The sequence below is a fragment of the Oreochromis aureus genome, linkage group 4 (genome assembly GCF_013358895.1).
Source record: "Oreochromis aureus strain Israel breed Guangdong linkage group 4, ZZ_aureus, whole genome shotgun sequence".
Classification (NCBI taxonomy): Eukaryota; Metazoa; Chordata; class Actinopteri; order Cichliformes; family Cichlidae; genus Oreochromis; species Oreochromis aureus.
This window is the reverse complement of record NC_052945.1, coordinates 12,203,992-12,225,300: the sequence shown is the minus strand read 5'-3', so window position 1 is coordinate 12,225,300 and position 21,309 is coordinate 12,203,992. Positions and strand designations below refer to the sequence as shown.

At 42.4% G+C, this 21,309-nt stretch overlaps 2 protein-coding genes across 2 annotated transcripts in view; one reads left to right on the top strand and one right to left on the bottom strand.

The window, feature by feature from the left end:
* Positions 1-40: 40 nt before the first annotated feature.
* On the top strand, positions 41-3,182 carry LOC116323227 (retinol dehydrogenase 8). The gene is made up of 7 exons (XM_031743504.2): positions 41-179; positions 1,197-1,336; positions 1,430-1,591; positions 1,691-1,870; positions 1,963-2,056; positions 2,219-2,402; positions 2,497-3,182. The coding sequence occupies exons 2-7, from the start codon at positions 1,240-1,242 to the stop codon at positions 2,704-2,706; spliced, it is 927 nt and encodes a 308-aa protein (XP_031599364.1). The 5' UTR covers positions 41-179; positions 1,197-1,239; the 3' UTR covers positions 2,707-3,182.
* A 388-nt stretch (positions 3,183-3,570) lies between these two features.
* Positions 3,571-21,309, bottom strand: part of notch3 (notch receptor 3) — a 29,135-nt gene continuing 11,396 nt past the window's right edge. The window contains exons 4-33 of the mRNA XM_031743503.2: positions 20,909-21,244; positions 19,246-19,368; positions 18,923-19,156; positions 18,687-18,842; positions 18,366-18,551; positions 17,133-17,246; positions 15,554-15,667; positions 14,367-14,600; positions 13,996-14,106; positions 13,714-13,906; positions 13,390-13,535; positions 12,940-13,173; positions 12,693-12,845; positions 12,337-12,565; positions 12,008-12,209; positions 11,744-11,900; positions 11,465-11,649; positions 11,227-11,359; positions 10,351-10,608; positions 10,131-10,243; positions 9,499-10,022; positions 9,090-9,404; positions 8,860-8,999; positions 8,556-8,775; positions 8,323-8,413; positions 8,018-8,186; positions 7,578-7,882; positions 7,302-7,449; positions 7,100-7,197; positions 3,571-6,997 (exon numbers count right to left, since the gene is read on the bottom strand). Coding sequence (XP_031599363.1) covers positions 5,504-6,997; positions 7,100-7,197; positions 7,302-7,449; positions 7,578-7,882; positions 8,018-8,186; positions 8,323-8,413; positions 8,556-8,775; positions 8,860-8,999; positions 9,090-9,404; positions 9,499-10,022; positions 10,131-10,243; positions 10,351-10,608; positions 11,227-11,359; positions 11,465-11,649; positions 11,744-11,900; positions 12,008-12,209; positions 12,337-12,565; positions 12,693-12,845; positions 12,940-13,173; positions 13,390-13,535; positions 13,714-13,906; positions 13,996-14,106; positions 14,367-14,600; positions 15,554-15,667; positions 17,133-17,246; positions 18,366-18,551; positions 18,687-18,842; positions 18,923-19,156; positions 19,246-19,368; positions 20,909-21,244 — 7,115 coding nt within the window. The 3' untranslated portion in view covers positions 3,571-5,503. The remainder of the gene's footprint in view (positions 6,998-7,099; positions 7,198-7,301; positions 7,450-7,577; positions 7,883-8,017; positions 8,187-8,322; positions 8,414-8,555; positions 8,776-8,859; positions 9,000-9,089; positions 9,405-9,498; positions 10,023-10,130; positions 10,244-10,350; positions 10,609-11,226; positions 11,360-11,464; positions 11,650-11,743; positions 11,901-12,007; positions 12,210-12,336; positions 12,566-12,692; positions 12,846-12,939; positions 13,174-13,389; positions 13,536-13,713; positions 13,907-13,995; positions 14,107-14,366; positions 14,601-15,553; positions 15,668-17,132; positions 17,247-18,365; positions 18,552-18,686; positions 18,843-18,922; positions 19,157-19,245; positions 19,369-20,908; positions 21,245-21,309) is intronic.

Here is a 21,309-nt window from a genome sequence, read left to right as displayed (position 1 = left end):
TCCCATGTATTGCTTCGGCCTGACTGACCTTAGATAATCACTGGGCTTATGTAGCCGTGTCCCAGTCTTGCCTCTGCTCTCCGAATGCTGCGTTACGAAGTTGAGTGAGCTACTAGTTTGTTACTGTCTCTTTATTTCCCATATCCACTGTTGTGAAGAAAGCGCTGCTCGCTCCACAGGTTGGTATATTACAATATCAACTACAAACAAAACTACATGCCTCTAGGGTTCGACTTGAATGTGGTTAACTCGTCCTGTAAGCATTTACAGTGTCTGCTGCAGGCTATTCATTCTGCAGTGATAGTTTATGTTGAAGTGTGGACTCACTACAAATTGTATACCAAGTACTTTGCTTTACCACAGTTTACTTTATTAATTAACATTGAAATGTTATAGTGTAATTATACTTAATTGTGTTACGGAAAAAATATTGTAATTTTTTATTTCAATACATTTCTCTTGGGATGCCGTGAGACTTAATATATAACTACAAAGCAATAATATACATATATTTTAAAAACCCTAATATTAAGAATTATTAGACACTTGGTCTCTAAACGTGTTATTATATTCTTTTCATAATACGGCTTCTTAAAAATAACTCTTTATAATATGTCCTCATGTGAATATCTGTCGGTTCCATTCTGAATAAAGAGGTGTTGGGCTTTGGTAAGGCAGACAAACATTTCAGCACACATTAAGCAGATTAGCGCCAGTGTAATCTTTTAACAAATAACAAAGGCACTCTAGTCTTAATATCCCTTCACATGGACACAGATAGCCTCTCACAAGAAGTGACCTATTGTTAAATATTTTTTTTAAGTTAATCAGTAAATTGTCAACCAGTGCATTATGTGTCTGATCAGTTTTTGCTGTTATACTTTCTTTTTTTTAAAAGAAGTATTTAACAGTAACATTAGTGGGGAGAAGTTAGATCAGCACTTTAAAAGATGGAAAAACCTGCTCTGCTTTTATTAAACCATAATTCTGTGGGGCTGCAAGTTTTTAAATTTTGATCAGGTCATTGCCATCCATGCACCCATTCATTTACTTCTCTTTATCCAATTCATGGTAAAAAATCTCCAACTGAGCTAGATATATATGCCAATAGAGTAGTTACTACAAAGACTTTACATTGGCTGAAGAATATTGCTTTAATAATATTTCTCTTTTCTCAACATTGCTTGACTGACCAGTCAAGACCCTCCACCTGAACCTTTAGGTCAAAGATCAACGAGCATGGCGACCCGGAGGGTGCTGGTGACTGGGTGCTCTTCTGGCATTGGCTTGGCTGTGGCTGCACGGCTGGCCAAAGATGAGCTTAGGCGGTTTAAAGGTCAGCTGATCAGTCTTTGCATGTAGTACAGGTAGGTGGTAGAAGTAACCATCATTGCTGACAGTCAGTGTGTCCCCTCTTTATCTGTGGCAGTGGTGGCTACCATGAGAGATCTTGGGAAACGGGGACCCTTGGAGAAAGCAGCAGGCGATTCCTTAAACAAAACCCTCGAAATCAAAGAGTTGGATGCCTGCTGTGAAACTTCCATCAAAGAATGTATTAACAGCCTGCCCAACAGACGGGTGGATGTTCTTGGTCTGTTTTTCCTCCATCTTGTAGATAAGCTTTAATTGAATTCAACATTTCTTTTTACAAGTATACAGTTTGAAAGCATACTGTATTCTGTTGTTACAGTAAACAATGCTGGCGTTGGCATGATCGGGCCGCTGGAGTGCCAGAGTATCGATGCCATGAAGGAGCTGTTTGACACAAATTTCTTTGGCCTGGTGCGTCTGGTGAAAGAGGTGTTGCCGGACATGAAGCAGCGACAGAGTGGCCACATTGTGGTGATGAGCAGTGTCATGGGAATACAGGGTATGTTTGTTTGTGCTAATAAAAAACTTCAGAACAAGCATACAATGTAAAGAAAATTAAAAGCTAACATCTTTCATAATATTTCCAACCAGGACTTCTGTTCAACGATGTCTACTCTGCATCCAAATTTGCTGTGGAAGGATTTTGTGAAAGTCTGGCAGTGCAAGCAATGAAGTTTAACATCAAGTGATTACATGTCCTGAAACATACTACAGCATTAAAAATGCAGCCAACCCACAACTAAAACTTGAGTTATCAGTAAGCCCACATTGGCAAAATATTAAAAACTTAATGAGTGTAAAGGGACAGTGGTCCTAATGCTATGTTTTTTTATATCCTTGTCCTAAGGACAACTCTAGTGGAACCTGGCCCTGTGGTGACGGAGTTTGAAAGGAAAATGTACGAAGGTGCTGAGAAGATGGATCTATCAGGGACGGATGAAGAGACTGCCAGGATATTCAGGGAACTTTACCTCCCATACTCTAAAGAAGTCTTTACTTCTTTAAGTCAGACACCAGAGGAAGTGGCTCAGGCAAGTGGTTAAAATTGTGTTTTTAAAGGTACAGTAAAATAACATGTTTTTCAAGTGAAAACTTATGTTTAATTTTTTTCCTTTTATTTTTCAGCAAACAGTTAACGTGATCACGGCCGAGGACCCTCCTCTGCGTCACCAGACCAACAAAGTGTACATGCCCATGACTGCACTGAAGCATGCAGATCCAACTGGCCGACTGCCTCTGGACACATTCTACAAGATGATCTTTAAACATGACCGCGTGTTTAGTGCTACGCTGGGGGTTCTGCGCCTTCTGCAGAGGAGGGCAGGAAAGAAATGATTCTATGAATGAGAGGATTCTATTGTTGCACAGTTTAGAAGTACTATTCACGTGAAGATAATTCTCGAGAGCGATAGCTATGACTTTATTATATTATATTTTATTATATTATACTATATTACTTTATTTATAACACCCAACTGTAAGGCGATATATAGTTTCTTTCTGAGCAAAAGTGTTTATCATTTTATCAGCACAGTAGTAACTGAAAAAGTTGTGTTTATTACTAATTTGTGTAATATTTATGTACTTAACTGTCTACTAAGATTTCTGTCATACTCTTAATTTTAAATAAAACAAGAACTACTACACTGTAATGATGCTAACAAAATCTAAACGCAAAACTATTAAAACGATGTACTTGATTATATAAATGACATTCCTTTGATTTAACCTTTTTGCAGATAGAATACAAGAGTTGAGTCGATCTCAAAATAAATGTTGTGAATGCAAATAATAAAAGAGCAATGATTTAACATTTGAAATTAATGTTTGGGTCTCACCTCCACTGCAATAAGTTCCAGAGAATAGTCCTAATTGTATTTTGAGCAATCCCAAAGGTAAAGTTAGACAACTGATAGACATTATCAGCTGGCCACTTACATACACTGTATAACAGTATTATCATATATATGTTATTTGATATGCATCAACCGGAATTTTTTTCTTTTTAAAAGATCATAATGTGGAAAATGTGTTTGGGATAATTGAGTAACAGTGCCATCACATAATTTGTCTAGCATAGCAACTCGAGCCGGAGGAATCCAAAACTTTAATGTAAACGGGTGCACATTTGTACATTAACATTATATTTATGTTGACTGTTAACTAATGAGTAAAAAAAAAATCAGTCACAGCCTCAGCTTGAAATAATGCTAAATGAAGTACATTTTATTTTTGTCCTTTTAGTACACAACAATCATTTTAGAAACAAGATTTCTCAAGCAATGATCTACCCAGAACAAACATATTTACAAACAGAACTTGAGATTGAAATGTACAAAACACTTAGTGCGGCCTGGTAGAGAAATTGTAAAACAAGTTATATATAAAAATAAACAAATAAACAGCCAAAAAACTGTTTTCATTGTAAGTAAGATGTGAACTGGACTGTGAACATGTTTCTCAGGTCTGGCAGAACAGTAGCTGATTCTATAATGAACAGAATAAACAATAAATGAAAGATATAATAAGTCTATGACACACTAAAGTGGTGGCCAACTTATTTCTGTTCATGTTGTCACAAAATAAACATGCGAAACTTACTTTCGTAAAATTCTACTATTATTATCTGACTTTATGTTGAAATGCCCACAAAATGTTAAGGATGTCACAATGAAATAAAAGACTTGGTCAACTCTCGGTTAGCTAAATGACAGTGTCATCTCAGAATTTAGCAAAAAAGTTATAGGGAACAACACTACATGGTAGTGTTTTTTTCCTTGGGTCTATTTTAACATTCATCTTAAGATGCAACCACATAGCCCCTGGACTGATACTACTGTAGATGCAGGGGCACTATCCCACTGCATGCCATAAAACACCTCCCTGAGGAGTGACAGGGCATAAGCAGTTACAGCCCAGTAGCCACGCCTTCATGCTGACCACTACATCACCGTAGACAAGGTGAGAGTGCCACCGAGATCTTAACTGCTGCAAATAGTCCATTTAGTCTGATCAGGGACATCACAAGCTTAACAAATTCTGCTAGTCTGTGTTCTGTTCTGTGCTGGATCCCACTGAATGGTGCAGAATCCCGACTCAATAAGACCAGCAACATGGAGGAATGTTTTGCAGGGAAGACTAAAGAAAAATAGCAGCTGATACAAGCAAAGCTTAGGATATCTGAAATGGTGTTTAAAAAAATATACAGAATATAAAGCAAAGTAAAACATAACGGCAGTGAGCGGCTGATTTTATAGGCAAAACAGTTCTGTTTGAAACATATTTCTTTTAAAGTGAATATAAACATGCCTTAAAACTGAAGCTATCAAGGTTGGCAGTACAACTGGCCGTACATATACTTCAGTGTCAGTAAGAAGCTACAAATGGAAGCATTAACTAAAACTTTACTCTGCTGACCTCATTTTGAAAGGTGATAAAGAAAATTACCATGGATTAAATGCCACCCATATATTATAAATATCCATTTTAATCATTTTGTCCCGGACCCACACTTGCCCTTTTGGGCTGGTCGTTTGAAGTGCTTCAGAGACACTTATCTACATTCTTGTTCATAATACTAATATGGAAAACCACAAATCAGCTGAAGATATCACAATTGCAGGGCAATTCTTGAAATGTTTTTTTTTTTTTTCATTTCAATCTGTTTTTCATCTTGGGGTGACACTTTATATGAGAAGCTAGGACAGAGAAAAAGAACTAAAAAGTAGTTTAGATAGATAAAAACAATAAATAAAAATAAATGAATTCCCTTCAGCATTTCACTTTTCCTCTTATCTACTTTTAAATGTTTGTTAGTTTTTAGGAATGTCCCAAGTCTTTGAAATGAAAGACTTGGTTTTCTTCATATACTTTTTTTATAATAAAAAACAAGTCCATCTGTGACAGAATTACTTCATTAAATTGTCTGCTGTTTTTTTCAGACAACACACATATCCCTTTACTTTTTTTCTCTGCAAAATCAACCAGCAGACAATCCTTGTGATAAGCAGTCAATCCAAATCCAATGAAAATCTTGGAAACAGGCTGACACATAAAAACACAGACAGACCCAAGAGCCAGTCCTCAAATTCTTTCACCCTTGGTCCATTTTCAAGAAGAGGCTATATGATCTTCATGCAAAAACTTGCATCTTGCCATTGGCCTCTGGAATTTGAGTAATTTGGGTCTGGGCAGGGACAGCAACTGCTGGGCTGGGTGTGGAATCCGACCAATCGGAGACGCAGTGAGGAGAAGGACTGGACCAGTGCTGCTCAGGAGACTCTGGAGACGGTGTCAGGTAAGGGTGCTCACTTGGCAAACGAGGGTAATGCTTGGGTGTGGCATCCATTGTGGATGAATAGCTGTGCTGGGAGGGAGGGGTAGGGTAATCCTCCTTTCCTGCCATGCTACCACTAGGCTGGGAGGGGAGCGCCTGAGCTGGCTGAGCTGCTGATGTGGCTGCCTGGGGGACCTGAGCAGGAGGCTGTGGCTGGGAGGACTGCTGAGGCATCTGCTGCTGCTGGAAGAAGGCTGGTGGGGCCTGTGATGTCTGGGGTGTTGGTGGGGCGGAAGCCATGCTTTGCTGGTTGGTAATGTTGTGATTCATGAGCTGTTGTTGTGGTTGCTGCTGTTGCTGCTGCTGTTGCTCAGCAATCGAAGGCAGCTTTACAGGGCTTATAGTGGGTGTGGAGGTAACAGGTGTTGGCTGCAGCATGGGATTACGGTAGATCTGCTGTTGGTGCATCAGCATGCCCTGTTGCTGCATGGCTGGACTCTGGGGGTGCATGCCTGCCTGGCTGCTCTGCACAATATTCACTACCTGTTGACCACATTGGGATGAAGGGGGCATGCGATTGTGCCAATCAAAGGGCACGCTGACAGGACTGACCATGCCCATATTTAGCCCCATCTGGCTTGAATTCAGCACATAGCCATGGTTGATATCTGACGTCATAGAGACACGTCCCTGCAAGGACATTCCTCCACCTCCTAGATCATTGAGTTGGGCTAGAGACACTGCAAAGGGGCCACCTCCCTCTAACATGCTGCCATGTACCATCGGGGTGTTTGGAACAGACACTGACGGGTGGAAAAGCCCTGGTGACTGCATGGCGACTGGAGACGTGGGGTTGGTGATGTAGCCAGCATTGCTAGCTCCCCCATGAGGTGAGTCCAGTGAGTCAACTGGGGACAGAGTAACTGAGCTCTCCAGTAAGGCACTCTGCATGTCCAGGGTTAGCTTCTTATTGCGGGCCTTCACTGACTCCTTCAGGCTAGCGGCATGCTGGCCTCCCAGGCTAGAGCCTTTGGCCCCAGGCCGACGGTTTTTCTTACCCTGTGGGGTGTTCTTCAGATTAGGTAGAAAAGCGCTGGGAGGGCACATAAGAGGAGACAAGGTGTGTCCCCCAGTGAGGTGGTGACCTGGTCCCCCATGGCCCTGGGGGCTCCTCACCGTGTTATATTCATCAAGAAGCTGTACAATGTCATGATGCATACGCTCTTGAGCAATGTCTCTTGGCAGCCTGTCCATATGGTCTGTGATTTCTCTGTTTGCAAAGTGAGCCAGCAACACCTTCACAGCCTGACAGCTGCCCTCACGGGCTGCAAGAAACAGTGGGGTTTCCTCCTGAAAACAGAAATAAAATTAACAGAGATTGTTAGATAAAAACACGTATAAAGGTGCAGTTGTGAAAAAGTGTGTTAAAAACAATATAGAAGAATGACATACCTTAAGATCTTGCATATCTTTGTTTGCACCATTCTTGAGCAAGGCAATAGTGGCATCCACATTGTTGACAGCAGCAGCCCAGTGCAAGGCAGATTTACCTAAGACACAACAAACAATTCAAATTAAGAGAAATGATTTCAGTATAATGAATGAATTAGGAATGCATGCATTAGGATATGTGTGATAAATGGCACATACTTACCCAACTCATCAACTGCATTAACATCTGCATGGCAAGTGATGAGCTCCTCTACCATGCCCTCTACTGCCAGCCGTGCAGCCAAGATTAGTGCTGTTGATCCGTCGTACATACGTGAGTCAAGATCCGTGGCTCGGTTTCTGATCAGGATCTAGAAGTGTGTGACAGATTCAATTTTAAATTTTAATTTATAAACAATTTAAATGTGCAAGAAATGTGCTACAGTATTCCAATCACATTCCAATGTAGCATATCAAATAACCAGTATGTACTGATTACCTGGAAGACACCCTGTGCATCTGCAGCTACAGCAGCATGTAGTGGGGTGCGTCCCGTGTTGTCCTGAGCATTGGCATCTGCTCCAGCATCCAGCAGCCTCTTGGCAGCATCAGCACGTGCGTAGCGAGCAGCCAGGTGAAGGGCTGTCTCACCAGTGCGGTCTGTTTGGGCTGCAAGGGATGCACCCTGGTAGATTAGGTCAGAGATGATGTTGGCAGAACACTCTTCATTCTCCTCCTCGTCTGCTACCTCAGACTCTAAGCCGCCTCCACAGAATGATGCCAGCATCAGAGGTGTAAAACCATCTGTTAGGAGATGAAAACAGGCGTGCGTGAGTTTATGTCTATTTGGTTACTCAATTATACTGTAAGAGGAAAGTATAAAAGCTATTTGCAAATGACAGTTTCAATTTTAAAACTTTACTTGATATCACTACCAACCTGGGCCTCGGACATTAACATCCATGCAGTCACTTTCAAATTCTCCTTGGGGTGGAGTGAGGGGCATGGTGGGAGGCACACGGATATCTGCAGCTGCAAGATGATGCTGTGTCCACTGTCTGCAGTCCACTGTATCTTCAGCGTCTGAAAGCATACTTGGCTCCTCAACCTGAAATTACAGGAAAAGATAAAAAAAGACAAAAAACATTTTAAATGCAAGTGGCTTAAAAACATACACACACAGACACACATACACACTCTTGTGCTTCTGTTTATGTAAACTGCAAAACACTTGCAAAACTGACCTTGAGCCTTTTTGGTTCTGGGCAGTCTGTATCTATCCACTGGTCACTATGATCTCCGAGGAGAGATTCTTCCACAGTTTTTGGCATGTGTCTGTTGGCAGATGAATAACAATGTAAATCCAAGAGGGGTAAATATTTAATTAAAAAATGAAAGCAGTTCAATTCAATTCAATTTTTATTATATACTCCCAAAATACAACAATAGTTGCCTCAAGGCACTTATCATAACTTACTTCATTCCCAGAGCATCCTGGCCCACAGGTTCTCTGCGGTTTTTGTTGCTGCTGGGCTCCTTCTTGAGGAAGAAGCCTTCAGGGAACCACAGGGTGCTGTGCTCTCTTTTTCTGCGAGCAATCAGCATACCTATGATAAGGATGACTAAAAGAAAAACAGAAGCTATCCCCACCACCATCAGATAGAAGGGGAATCCATCAATGGGGTCAATTGTTACACCTATGGGGAGAAGGAAAGACATAATTACACATTTGCAACTTATTAGTTGTAGTTCATTTGTGCATAATAAGTATCCCTACTCACCACGGACTTCTGTGAGGGGGTAGGGGAACTGGAGCCTTTCTACTGCTGACAGAGCTCCAAGGTAATCTGCAGCACTGTCAGCTGTAGGGAAGCAGTCCTCCGTGCATAAGCGGTTGTCTATTTCTACATAGACTATCGAGCTACAGAAAGAGCAGAGAAGCAAGAGTTTAGTGCAATGTACAATCTACAGGAAAGGCTTAGGCTTTTATTTTACTGTATGCCTGACTGACCCAATGACTTCCAGCTCCCGCTTCATGCGTGCGCTTTCACGGGTGTAGGGTTGGATCATAGCTTTTCCATTGCTGTCTAGCCTGAAACGGACTGAAGTGCGTAGGATAGCACTTAATTTCTGCAGAAAAACTGTCCCGGTGCGAAGAAGCTCCTCTGGAGGCATTAAAACAACCAAAACCAAGACGTTCTTAGCAAGTTTTTCTGGAACTTCCGTTGCACAGTCCAGGCCATCCCAACCACACTCTTCTGTGTTGCAGCCCTGGTCACATTTTCCATCAGCATAGTGGTCGATGCAATAGGCTTCATATATTGGACTGGAGATGATATAAACAGAAGATTAAGCACGTTAAACTTTCTCAGTTCTGTAAATACTGGCAAGTATCCTTTAAACAGAAAATGTAAACTCACTTGCAAACTTTCTCCTTAGTTTTGCAGTCAAAGTTGTCATACAGACAGTCGGCGTTGTTACAGGACTTGTCACACTGGCTATTGTTGAAGACACGCCAGCAGTGTGGGTCTCCACATTTAGCCCAGGGGTTCATCGCTAGAGAGCAGTCACCGCCGTCCCAGTGACAAGGCAATGAATTACATTGTTTGTCACAAAAACCATCTTTAGCTTTGGCAACACAGTCTGCCAGAGGGCATAAGGGGACTGGAGGGTCAGTGGTTATGATGTCACATCGTTGGCCCTTCCATCCACTGAGACACTGACAGTTGAAGAATGGGAAGCTGGTCTCTTCAGTGCATAGTCCTCCATTGTGGCAGGGCCTGACTGAGCACCCTTCATTGCTGCGATGCTGACACTGGGGTCCACCATAACCTGGTAGACATGTGCAACGAGCCCCTCTTGGGGTAAGTGAACAGCTACCTCCGTTGTAGCAGGATAGCTCCCGACAGGACATGCTTCTTTCACAATTAGGCCCTGCATAACCCTAAGAGAGACATAATTTTTGGAGGTGGGTATATGAACCTTTAAATCAAGAATGCTGTAATTTAAAAACTAGGAGGCCACATTACAAGCTTTTCATATTTACACTTACAAGTTGGCATGTGCAGGTGTATCCCTGAGAAGAGCTGCTAGTTATTGAACAGGCTCCTCCATTCTGACAAGGCTGAGACTCACACACACTGAACCTGCTCTGACACCTCCGACCTAAAAAACAAGGCATAGATAGTAAAGTTCTACATCTGGTCAACAACAACAACAAAAAAGCATGATGAAGGTTCATGGAGAATGGGAATTGTTCACAGGTGTCTAACCTGTGAAGCCGGGCTTGCAGACACATTGGTAGTCATTGGGTAACTGTATGCAATCAAGACTGTTGGAAGGAATGCAGGGCTGAGAGAGACACTCATTTATGTCTCCTTCACATCTTTCTCCTGTGAAACCAGGGGGACAGTTGCAGCGATATCCACCTACTCTGTCCACACAGGTACCATTGTTCAGGCACTTAGGAGGAGCATTACGCAGCCTTGGGTGTGGAGCACAGTCATCTTCGTTGATCTCACAGAGAACACCTTTAAAAGGACAGGGTAATTATAAACTCTTTGTATACATGAGAAATTTATTTTGTTGTCATGTATGGTTATGTAAGTGTATTGTCGTGGAAGTTTTTAAAATGAACCGCAAACAACTGGTGAGCATTATTTGAAGTGGGTTTAATAACATATTGCAATATGGAGAAACACGCTCCAGTCAAACACCTAAGCAGATGGGCGCGGTTCGCTCATGTCTTATATGCCTTGACTAAACTCACAGACAAAGAAAATTCCTCAACACATCATGTGAGTCTATACCTTCAGTTCATCCTTGAAAACCTTCCCTCTAACATGGGAACTACGACTTCGCTATGTACTCAGCTGCTACCTAGAGATTTACATCCCAAATCTGCTTCCCAAGATAAGGAAAATTACAACCCCTTCAAATGCAGCGCTTGGATGTCTTCTACTTTACAATAGGCCCTCTGTGAAGGTGCAATAAACATGAGGCCCACTTGTGATAACATTCTACATGCATACAACTAAGTGAGAAAGTGATGTTACTATTACCAAAGTGATCAATACATAAGAAAAGAAATCTGCCACCAAAGTATTCACCAGTAAGCACAGGGTTTTGTTTTATATGTGCTTACATACCCAGGGTGCCAGGGGGACAGGAGCAGATATAGTGTCCCACCAAATCAATGCAAGTCCCTCCATTCTGGCAGGGATGAGACTGGCACTCGTTGATTTCTATCTCGCAGTCCTTTCCGGTATAACCTGGCATACACTGTAAAGACACACTAATTAATTTTTGAAAGCAAAAAAGAAACCCTGACTGTTTTGAAATCTGACAATTAAAAGGAAAAGAACATGCTAAAACAAAGCAACTTACATCACACTGGTATCCTCCCACATATCCCCTGCAGGTGGCGCCATTGCGACAAGGTTTGTCTTCACAATGATCCACTTGATTTTCGCAATAACTTCCAGTGTAGTCAGTGGGACATTTGCAATAGTGAGTATTCCCGGTATTAACACAGTGACCACCATGGTGACATAGTTCATCCGTCTGGAGCCCTAATAACATAGATTTGGGAGCAAAGTTTACATCAGTAACTTAGTCACAAACGCAGACAGAGGTTACATCAAATTGTGCCCAACATTAAAATACCTCTTTGGCGAGCAGCTGCTTCACAGGAGACTCTAGGGATGTCACAGTAACGGCCAGACCAGCCATCACTACATTCACAGATGAATGAGGCATCCTTTTGACGACAGCGTCCTCCATTATGACATGGAGATGCGCGCCTGCACCAATCAACTGGTGTCTATGTAAGGAAGAGAGAGACTGAATTTAGAATTTATTTGTTTTATTTGTGTATGACCATTAAAGTCCTAAACATGAAATTTCAGGGGTGCGTTTAAATATGTGTACCTGACAACGGTTGCCAGTATAGCCCTTGGGGCAAGAGCAACGGAATGACTCCAGGGCATCCTGACAAATCCCTCCATTGAGGCAGGGCTGGGAGTCACACTCATTGACCTCATACTGGCAGTGGGACCCAGTGAAGCCAGAGCGACAAGTACAGGAATATCCATTGATTTTATCTGTGCATGTCCCCCCATTGAAGCAAGAGCTGTGGACATGTGTGAAAATTTAAGCTTATACTTCATTTTACCTAAAAATTAATTTTATATGCACTTTATGTTGTATCGTATAGCTAGATTATTTTTTGAGTACATGATATAGCTCCAGATACACACCTTTCAGTACAATCAGGGATGTTTGTTTCGCAGTGGATGCCAGTAAACCCAGGCATACAGGTGCAGGTGTAGGAGTTAACATAATCTGTGCAAGTGCCTCCATTTTTGCAAGGGGAACTTAGGCATTCATTGATCTCTACAGAACAATGAGACCCTGTAAAGCCTGGCAGACAGCTACAGTGGAAGGAGTTCACACCATCTGTACAGGAACCTCCACTTAGGCAGGGATCTAAAAGCAAAAGAGAAGAAAACAGCTTTGGGCAAATACAGTACCTGCACATAAATTTGGCATTTTATTTATTAGTAACAGTCATTTAATAATTATATGATAACTGTAAGTGTAAACAGCAACTCACTAGGTGAACAGTCATTGATGTCTGTTTCACAGGTTAGCCCAGTGTATCCTGCTCTGCAAGAGCACACAAACCCTCCGAGCGTGTTAGTGCAGGTCCCACGGTTTTTGCAGGGGTTTGAGATACATTCATTCACATCTCTGTCACACGACTGACCTGTAAAGGAAGAGTTTCACAAGATATAGCTGTAAGCTTCCAATTAGACTATCTATGCTAAGCACTGAGATGACTGAATACAAAATTTGCGAACCTTGCCACCCTGGTGGGCATTTGCATTGATAACCCATGTAATCTGGTGAGTGGATGCAGGCAGCATGATTGGCACAGGGATTAGGAGAGCAAGGAGTAAGGACTTCAGCACAAGTGGGTCCACTGTAAGGAAGCTCACACAGGCAAGTGAAACTTGCCACGCCATCTACACAAGTGCCCTTGTTCAGACAGGGACTGGACTCACATTCATTGATGTTCACCTGGCAGAGGTTACCTGTCAAAGGACAAAGGAGATGAATATATGTATGGATTAGCGTATTTTTATGTACCACTAGGGGGAGGCAGACAATTGCCATAGCCTAAGATGAAAATTCATGGAGAACATCAGATATGTTTAGCTATTTCTTCTCTGCTGCATGTGCTATACATGTTCTTTCTACTGAACATTTCAAGGTTGATGGTGTGTTTGGCTACTTTGTTGCCCTCTCACCTCTGAAGCCTTGGCGACACTTGCAGGTGAAACCATTGAGTTGATCAATGCATGTGCCAGCATTCTGGCAGGGACTTGGCAGACAGTCGTTCCTGTCCAGGTCACAGTTCTTTCCCACCCATCCCGGCTCACAGTCACAGCGGTAACTGGAAATACCAGAGAACAGTTAATAAGCCTTTCAGTTTGTAAGAATGAAATAACATTGACCTGATGCACAAGTTATAGGATTAACCACAGTCTTGGATGGAGCCCATTTCACGATTATGTTTTGTATGTGCCCATCTGAATCATTTTACAGTTTAAAAAAGCTGTTAATGTATATACCCGTTAATGTCGTCCCTGCACGAGCCATGGACGCATGGGCTGCTGCCACACTCATCCACCTGAGAGTAGCAGTAAGGAGGCTTAAAGCCATCAGGACACAGGCAGTGAAATCCATTCTCTTCATCTATACATTTTCCTCCATTCCTGCAGGGACTAGATGCACACTCATCTATTTCCACATTACATTTAGGACCTGCAGGAGAAATGTTATACATAATTAGAGTTCTTTGTCAACATTTTCAGTGAGGATTTATTCACACTGTTATTTTCATAAGACCTTACCAGTGAAGCCAGGTTTGCAAACACAGTCATAGCGGTTAATGCCATCTTTGCAGATGCCATAGTCACATGGGTTGCTGGCACAGTCATCAAAGTTTATCTCGCAGTTTGTACCTGGGTGCACAAAGAACTTTTATATTAAGACTGTAGACATTTTAACAATTTTAACAATGCAGAAAATCTTTCATTACATTTCAGAACAAAATTCTATAATATTATAATAGTATAATAAAGAGTCTAATTCTATAGCATTTTATATATTTTCACAGCATTATTGTTATGTTGAACAGCAACGGCATTATTAAAGGGAATAAATCAATGGCTTGAGTTAACAAAGTACAAGTACGTGTTATGTTGTGGGATTTTTCTCTTACCCGAGGTTCCATGTTGGCACTGGCAGATGTACTTGTTGACCTGGTCCATACACTTGCCCCCATTCTGACAAGGGTTGCTGTGGCACTCATTTAATTGATTCTCACAGCGATACCCTGTGTAACCAGGTTCACAATTACAGGTGTAGCTGGCAATGCCATCGATGCAGGTACCATGGTGACATGGGTCGGGCTGACAGTTGTTGATGTTACTTTCACAAAGTGTGCCCTCATAACCTATAGAGGAAAAAAAATCATTAAGAATAAATTAATATTCTGAATAAAAAAAGTACATTAAGAATTAAGAATACGAAGTGCTTTTATATATATACATATATGTGAGTGTGTGTGTGTGTGTGTGTGGGTGTGTGCGAATGTTAAATGTTCCTCTTTCTCTTTAGCATAACAGTTTTTTGTTTAACTTTCTCTCTCTTTTTTTCCATGTTTTGTATGCTTGCTTTTTCATAAAAGCTTCTACAGTTGGGCTTTTGACCACTGTGGTTTCCATATCAACGGTGTCTGTGTAACAGACAAGAAACTTGGTGTGTGTGGTATGTGTTTAGAGCAATGCTGAAATGGGCAAAGCACTAAAGAAGGGCCCTACACAGGCCTCCCAGTCTTGCTATTGTTCTCAGAGTTGGAGGGAACAATAGACTGCACCACGTCAAACAGGGCCACTTCACTCAACAGAAGGGGCCCAAAAACACAAGGAACACCAAGCAGCTGGCCACTGAAACAATGACCATGCTCCTCAGTAAGCACAGGTCCAAACAAACATATTAAATATCAACATATAGCTACAGTCAAGCTTTACATACAGACTTTGAGAGAAGCTTTACACGTTGAATGCTTTCTTGTGTAACACAAACATAACTAAATGTTAAAGAATTAAAGTAAAAAATGCAGCATAAGGTGTTGTAAGGGGGTTTAAAGATGAACAGATGTCAGGGTAATGACCAAGCCTCTTTTCTTGGCAACTGCTGGTCCTCAGTGACCCCATGGTCCTGAGAGCCGACGAGGGAAAGAGGGGGATTAGGGGCCTCAAGTCAGTCTGTTTCATCAGCAGACACCCAGAGAAACTCCCCATAACACAGAATGCTTAACAAAGGCCTGAACAACTGGTTAAGGCTCATCTGCTATTTTGTCTTTGGCTCTTCTGCTTAACAATTGTTAAGTAATGAAGCGCTTACCTTCAGCACAGCGGCACTCAAACCCATTGGGCCGATCGTAGCATTTTGCTCCATTCTGACAAGGCGTGCTGGCGCACTCATCTATGTCTATTTGACACATGGTACCCGTAAACCCTGGGACATGCAAACACAGAGGTTAAAGGTCAGAGAGGAGGTCCAGCGAAAGGGTCCATGCTAAGGTCAGAGGGCAGATCTTCTCTCCGAAGAAGGCCAGAGGTCTTTGACTTGGCTAGTAATGTCTGGCTAAGGTAGGGTCTGAGACCTCGACTGGTTAAAGACAAACTATCTATGCACTTGGACCAGGGTAGAGCTGATAAAATGCAATAGAAAGCCTGTGACCTTGAAGATTTTTCAGAGGAGAGACTCATAATCAAATGATAAATCAGTATATTATTATCAAATGGTATGGAATATCAGGGCATGGACAGCATGGATCTTCAGCTCAACTAAATTTTGACACATTTTGTGTATGAAAATGCTTATATATACAGCAGAAGATGATGAACTACAGCGTACATGTAATTAATATTAACACAGTTGACAAAGAGTTTATAAAGACAACAACAACAACAACAACAACAATAACAACCACAATAATAATAATAATAACAATAATAATAATAATAATAATAATAATAACTATCTTGAATAGTCTGAGAAACTGGGCAGGCTTGAAATCACTGGGCACAGTGCCCAGACAGGGGTGAATTGGTGCATTGGTAACACACTGCTCAGTTGATTAACAGTGTCAGGACGGTCTGTGTGTTGATGCTTAGGCTGGTAAAGGGGGTGCCGGAGGAGGCAGTGGGATTGTTTTCTCTTTTGGGGAGCACCCCCCCTCCCCCTCCCCCCTCCCAGCCCCCTCCGCCCTTCACTGCCTGCATCAGCTCCACCAGCTCAATAGCTAGATGGGGAGCGGAGGGGGGACGTCTGTCCCAGATGTAAATTGCGAACCTGGAAAAGAATCTCATTAGTGGGACTGCTGTCCCTCGCCCCACCACCACCACCATGAGGGCAAGATGAGGGAGGCTGCTGTCCCTTCTACATTCCATAGAGGAGGGAAGCAAGGGTCACAATGGTGCCTTTGTTCAGGCAAGGGGATAGGCAGACTTTTGGGCCTGGCTTTTTATATGAGTGGTGGCTCTAAATACCAGCAGGCAAAAGTAGTGAGGCTGACCCTCCCTCCGCTAGTCCTGGGGACATTTAAACTTTGGCTTTCTGCTTTTACTAATGCTGTCAGTGTATTGCAGGTGTTAACCAACATATTCTCACTCCCAAGCCTTTATCACTGTTCTTTGCAAAGCACGGTAGTGCTCCAGAAAAATCGACTTGCCAAATAAGAAGTAAATCAAAGTAAAAAAAATATAAATAAAAAATAAAATGTTAGCATTAGAAAGCTGGAAATGAGTCAGTGGTATAATTCATAGGACTTTGACCCAAAATACAATAGTTTGCAATCAGACTTTTAATTTTTTAGTTTTCACATGCTTTTTGGCTTAACTACTTGAGTTGTTTTTGCATATCATAATAATGTTAGTTGCAAATGTGTCTGAAAATAAGCAATTCGAAACAATCTTACCTGGCTGGCATGTGCACGTGAAGCCATTGACCATATCCCGACACATCCCATCATTCACGCATGGGTTACTCTCACAGTCATCCACATCAGTCTCGCAGTATGTGCCCACGTAGCCTGGAAGACAGAAGTGTTCTTCTTTTTAGAACTTTTTTATTGCTTTTGATCCTGATTACCGTTTCTCACTTTGGAGTAAGGGTGTATCAGTTCAAGCCAACATGGTGTGTACATAATTCTGTGTATTGTGTAGGAACCTTTTTACTTGTGATCGTTTTGCACTTGCTTTTGCTAAACCACGGCATCCAATTCCACTGAACTGAAATCGCCACACACTACTGTCCATAGAGCTTTGCTCCTCCTTGGCTCAGTGTCCCATGCATGTTATGCTTTTTGCTTTAGGTCCTTCATTGAGGTGAAACAGAATGTGACTCAGAGTCTTGCTCCTGTGGTGAGGCTAGCGTGGAATCAGAAATAATCAGTAGCACCACATGAGCTTTGCCAGTCTGACTGATGATGAGGAGGGTGAGGAGGAAGGCCCTGTCTCTGGAGGGGGGAGGGGGACAGGCTCTGGGAAAGAGCCTCTTTCCCTCTCTGTGTATATGAGGGGTGCAAAGTGGAGCACAGAGGGGCCCTATTGTTCCACTCCATTCCCACCACTCTACCACTCATTAGTATTCACAGCACACTCCTCCCCCTAACTGCTCGCCCTCTCTCACATCCAGTCCTATAGACCCAACTCCCGGCTCTAATTTGTATAGCTCCCAAAACCCCAGCATGCATGTAGAACTGTGCATGAGAGTTTCACTGTGTTTTTTGTCCCAGAGTGTCAAAACTATCACTCAGTCCAAACCAATACTCCATCTGGTGGTACAGTGCACTGAGGATGGCGAGGTGCCTCCATATAGCCAGTGTTTAAGGAAATACATTACATAACATTCTACGCTGGCAGTATGGTGGCACTATATAGTGTTTTTCTTTCAAAGTACAAGTTTTCAAAAGTATGTTTTGGTCAAAAGTGATTCTCTTGGATGATAAATCTGTGTTGTGGCAGAGTTTGAGTTTTCAAAAGCTGTTTTTAAAGTATATTTTAAAAAAATTAAGCTCACCTAAAACCTGAGTGCAAGATGTAAAATTGCAACAATAATTTATGTAAGCATAGTTAGTTTATTAAAAATAAAAAAAGAAGTGATATTTCTCTTTATCATAATGGATTGGCCATGCAAAATGTCTTTGTACCTGGCATGCAGATGCAGGTGAACTCTCCAATCCGGTCAAGACAAGTGGCATCATTCTGGCAGGGCATGGACAAGCATTCATTGATGTCAATCTCACAACGTGGGCCGGCATATCCCCGGCCACACTGACACTGGAAAGACCCCTCTGTGTTCACACATTTTCCAAAATGCTCACATGGGTTTGCACCTGTTGGTAGAAGGCAAAGGATTACTATATGGAACACATTCAAAGAAAGATACATACAACAGCACAGCATACACAGCATACAACAAGAGGACCGGGATTTGGAAAGAAAAAACAAGCAAAAAAAAGCAGACTTGCCAATTGAACATTCATCCATGTCCTGGTTGCAGGCACCTCCTACAAAGCCAGCAGGACAGGTACAAATGGCACGGCCATTAAGAGGGTTGGTGTCACACACTGCTCCCTCATTGCAAGGGTTGCTTACACATGCATCATCAAGGTGGCATAGCAAACCTGTGGATAAAACACATATATCAACAATTTATCATACAGGATTAAAAGGGCCAAATAGGCAGATAGAAAAACCCACTTACCTGTCTTTCCAACTGGGCACTCGCAGAAAAAGGATGCTACACGGTCATGACAGGTGGCACCATTGAAGCAAACAGCTATTGCACAGTCATCAATGTTCTCACTGCAGTCATCTCCAGTCCAGCCATTGACACAGACACAAGTATGGCCACCAATGGTGTTGAAGCAAGTACCCCCATTATGGCATGCATTGGGTTGCATTTGACACTCATTTACATCCTCAGCGCAGTATTGTCCTAGTGGGTAGGTGAAATATCGGTTTAAACATCATTTTTATGTACATGACATGTATACGTGTATTTAAAGTTAACTTGAAGAGCTATACCTGTCCATTCTGGTGGACACTGGCAGTTGTATGTATTAACTCCATCTACACATATTCCTCCATTCATGCACTTGTGACCTGGGCAGTCATCCACATTGTTCTCACAGTTGTGCCCTTCAAAACCTGAGACAAATTTAGAGACAAAAGCCTTATAGCACGCAGATACAGTAGCAAACACATCCATTTTGCAGACACTGACATTTCTGCTCAGAATCTTAAATCATGTTTTGTATAACAACCCAAGGTGAGAAGCAAGGTGAACAGTAAAAGGGTTCAATGGGTGTTTAATTGTTTACATGTTCCCACATAATGTCAGCAGCAGCACTGACTCTTGCCTGCTTCAGAGGTCAACACCCCCCTCTGTGTTTGCTTGTTTTATAATCTCTCACAGTTTCAATGACTTCCTCTCTGGCAAAAGACATTTCCTGTCAGCTCCCAGTGGGAAACCAGAAAGCCCATAAAATAAATTCCTTCTGCTGTGACGACAGCAGAGAAGGTTGCAGGCCGCCTGCCTCTAACTCTCCCACCAATCCATCCACCATTAGAACCTATTAATAGCAGACAGGAAGCTGACATAAGACAGAGGATATAAAACACCAGCAGTGTTGGGAAGGTTACTTTTAAAATGTATTCCACTACAGAATACTGAATACATGCCCCAAAATGTATTCTGTAACGTATTCCGTTACGTTACTCAATGAGAGTAACGTATTCTGAATACTTTGGATTACTTAATATATTATCATGCTGTTTACAACTACATGAATGTCCTATTGCTGTGATTTATTACTGTTACTGAAGGTCCGCGGCTCCGAAACGTAGTAAAGGGACCTCTGGCTAATACGTCGGGTTCGTGTCGGGCTGGTAGCCTTAAAACTAGCTTTACTTTGTTGTCTGGGTCAACTTTGCTTGCGGAGACAGAGAGGCGTTGAAAGGCTTCTCCAACGGAACTTATTTTTTCGGAGGAAAACACGAACACGGTGTACAGATGAGTCTTAATAGCTTACTTACAGCTGGGCTCGTCAGGCACTCTTCTTGGCTGCTGTGGTTATTATTATATTTACATGCTTCCAGCTCCCGTTTTTGCTCCGTGACAGCTCGGACTTTTCCTTTCTCTCCTCCCTCGCTCACAGACACATAACGGGTATGGTAGTCCATTCTCCTGCAGCACGGACTACACTGCCCATCAGGCTACATGCTTTAGAGCTATGCCTGTAGCATTCTGCCTATTAGCTTAGCACAACAACAACAACAAAAAGCGCTCTCACCCAGGAAACACGCAGAGAGAGCGTCACCCTGTAACCATGGCAACCGTAACGCTGCCGCCTGGAACAACATTACGTAGCTGTCAAACAAACCCAAACAATCCTGACCCGCGACAATATGAAACAGGGAAGTACCGCCGTGTATTCCATTTATTTCAACAAAGTAACTGTATTCTGAATACCACCTTTTTAAACGGTAACTGTAACGGAATACAGTTACTCATATTTTGTATTCTGAATACGTAACGGCGGTACATGTATTCCGTTACTCCCCAACACTGAACACCAGCAGCAGCACTAACAGCTACGTCATCAGGCTGGGAAAATCTGATGCCCGTAGCAGTGGAACAACTGTTTGTTTGTGTGTGTTCTACTGTTCTGCTAAAGAGAAATTCTACCTGGTAGGCAAGCACACTCATAGGAATGATCGCTGGTCTGTCGACATGTGCCCCCATTAAGGCACTGAGATGGTGCACAGGGTAAGGTGGACACCTCACATGTGCGCCCGCTGTAGCCTGGCTGGCACTGACAGCGGAAGGACCCATGGGTGTTCATGCAGATTCCACCATTGAGGCAAACACCAGGCTTGCGGCACTCGTCAATGTCATTGCGGCAGTTTTTTCCTTGGAAGCCAGGCGGACAGGAACAGTTATAGTGGTTATTCCAATTGACACATCGGGCTCCATTGGCACAGGGACTTGTCGCACAAGCATCAATGAGGGAGCAGTCTTGGCCTGGGAATTAAAAAGTGAACAGAAATCAATTTAATACTTTGAATTTACTTCATGAGATCTGACAT

Coding starts and splice junctions, on each gene's coding strand:
- LOC116323227 (XM_031743504.2), top strand. CDS start 1,240: ATGGCGACCCGGAGGGTGCTGGTGACTGGGTGCTCTTCTGGCATTGGC. Junction 1,592..1,690: donor CAGACGGGTGGATGTTCTTG/GTCTGTTTTTCC, acceptor CTGTTGTTACAG/TAAACAATGCTGGCGTTGGC. Junction 2,403..2,496: donor CACCAGAGGAAGTGGCTCAG/GCAAGTGGTTAA, acceptor TTTATTTTTCAG/CAAACAGTTAACGTGATCAC.